Source organism: Galeopterus variegatus, unplaced genomic scaffold (genome assembly GCF_000696425.1).
Source record: "Galeopterus variegatus unplaced genomic scaffold, G_variegatus-3.0.2 Scaffold3560, whole genome shotgun sequence".
In the NCBI taxonomy this organism is placed as follows: domain Eukaryota; kingdom Metazoa; phylum Chordata; class Mammalia; order Dermoptera; family Cynocephalidae; genus Galeopterus; species Galeopterus variegatus.
Genome location: NW_007729671.1, coordinates 72,608 through 75,204, shown reverse-complemented (window position 1 = coordinate 75,204; position 2,597 = coordinate 72,608). Strand labels below are relative to the sequence as shown.

General features: G+C 35.9%; 1 protein-coding gene across 1 annotated transcript in view; it reads left to right on the top strand.

Moving 5' to 3' along the window:
- The window catches only part of LOC103601032 (orofacial cleft 1 candidate gene 1 protein-like), a 66,718-nt gene that overhangs the window by 60,916 nt on the left and 3,205 nt on the right, over positions 1–2,597 (top strand). The window contains 1 exon segment of the mRNA XM_008585408.1: positions 2,003–2,071. Coding sequence (XP_008583630.1) covers positions 2,003–2,071 — 69 coding nt within the window.

The window sequence follows — 2,597 nt, the reverse complement described above, 5'->3', positions numbered from 1 at the left end:
TTTTTTTTTTTACCCTTCAGAAGTTGTGTTTGACCTGTTGGCTTCCTTCATTCTTCTCTTTGAGGAGAACTCCTAAATGGGAAAGGAAGCAGGTTAATTCCAATTTTTGGAATTTGAATTAGAAAGGGACATTCTCTCGCCTTCAGTTTCTGTGTTATGTAACCTGCTTGACTCTCCAGGAATGAGTCTGTTGGGGCGTCTTTGAGGGGGACTGCTCACCAGGTCTGCCTACTCGATGAACCAGAACCTCTGCAGCAATATCGGTTAGGTCCTTCTCATACAAGTTCCTCTCACACAATCCCTGAAAAGTTTATAACTCATCACTTTATATTGAAAACAAAAATATTAGTTCTGAATGACAGATCTCAAACTATTGAAAATGTAGACAGTACATACAATTACTAAGTAGTCAACAACAAGCAAGCAAATACACAGGGGTGGCCACCCTTGCCAAGTGTCTGCTGTGCATCGGGCATGAAGCTAGGTGCATTATGCATGTTACCTTGCTAACCTTCACAACCACATCCTATTTTATTGGCAAGGGGATTAAAGCTCAGGGACTCTAACAAACTGCCACAGTTTAGATATCTAGTAAGAGGTGACACTGGGATTTGTTAATCCCAATGGGACTTTTATTACATCTGTAGAAAATTTGCCATCTATGCATCTGCTATTGTTCAGTGTTAACTTCCCAATGAGAGTCTTTTATGAGACATGTATAAGCTTTATAAGTTTGGTAGCTGTCTCACTAAAAGTTATAAAGGTCCAGGCAATGCTGGAATAAAGGTAAGTGCTTTCCTAATGCATAATCTGCAAAATGTCTTCCAGGAATGGCCCCTCTCCCCTTTCCCTGAGTGTTGGGGTGGTGGGAAGTCTGTGCTGGTTCTTGGCAGGAAAAAACATTTACAAGTCAACTGATATTTGAAAAAGTCATCCCCAATGAGCAGAAGCTACTAACTTCATAGACCTTTTTTGTCTCGCTCTCAAATATTCCATCTGCCCCAGCGGGCTACACTTCCCTGTGTAGTCATTCCAAGCCCATGAGTATAGACCACACTGGATTTTTTCCAATTCTTATATTCATGGAATCTTAGGTATGGATTGAAGAGGGAGACCAAGAATTTTCAGAAACTTTTAACTTGGAGAATGAGGACCCCAGAGGCTCTTCTAAAATAATTGTTGGAGTTTCAGATGTGAGTTGCAGAATTAACTATCAACCTCAGAATTGGCTCAGCCATGGGTAGCAAAGCGTCAAGTAGTAGAAATACAACATATTAAAACCAGCACAGTAAAAATGCAACGACGGTTAGTTTAGTTGCTGCCTGTGGGAAGGGGAACATATTTAAAGTATGTTTGCTTTAATTCTAAGACTGGGGTAGTCATCCAACTTGCATCATTGATAATTAGTTCTATCTAGTGGCAGGAGATCCACCTAGATGACCTTCAAACTCTCTTCCAGAACCATGTTTTTATGATTTGGGTTTTTTGTTTGTTTGTTTGTTTGGTGGGGGAGGGTAACAACATTGTCTTGTTTTAAATTAATTTGATATTATATTGCAATAGCATATATAAAAAAGTCCTCCTAACTTTGTTGTTTCTTACGTATACATGGTAAGATATATGATATTTAGAGAATAGCTAATGAAAAACACTCATTTTGATCAAATATATATTCTATTGTATGATTTTACAAAACGTAATGGCTTGTTCTGAAATAATTCTTGAGAAATAGATATCATAGTCCATTGAATAAGAAATTATTTTCATTGAAGTAGCCTATTATGTATGCCGTGCAATAGATACTTAAAAATCATTGTTCAAATTATCATCACAAAAGGTGTTATTTTAAGAACAAGGCACATTGCATAGAATTTGTGTCTATGACCCATAATATAACTAAATAGCCATGATGATTAATGATTACTTTTGTAATTACTTTTGCATATCTATATATTAGCTGGTGAAAATTATCATGCATATGTTCTTTTAACACCCTTAAAAGGTGATTATAGAATTCTCTATAATTGATTAATGAAGCTGTTTGATGAGAGTGGACGAGGACAATCCCAAGGTAAGAGACCAATTATTTTCAATCTTTTATATTAACTTCAGTTGTAAATTGATTGACATGGTTTCTTGCAAATGTTAACCTGTCTTTTCTAAATTTAACCATTCGTGACAACCTCTGTCTTCTTTTCATGGTTGCAAACATTTAAATGTAGCTAAAGTTTGGAGAAAAACTAATTATGGCCCAATTCCCTATATCTGCATACAATTTACAACCCTAAGTGGCCAATAAAGATTTAAGATTCTTTATTGAAGGATTCTACAAAGGTACATGGCATATTTCAGTTTACCAATTTATGAGCCTATATGCAACTCTTTTTGAAGACTGTGTCTTAGCTTTCAAACAGATGTTTTAGGGGGCTGGAAGGTAAGTAGGTTTTGTCCTAAACCTTACTTAGCATGGGAATTCATACTTGCAGATGTTAGGCTCTTTAAGTAAGAAATTGTTATATGTATTAAACTAGGAACTTAAAGGTAATCCTTTAAAGCTACATTATACATTTTTAGTTTAACACACATAAATTCATGCC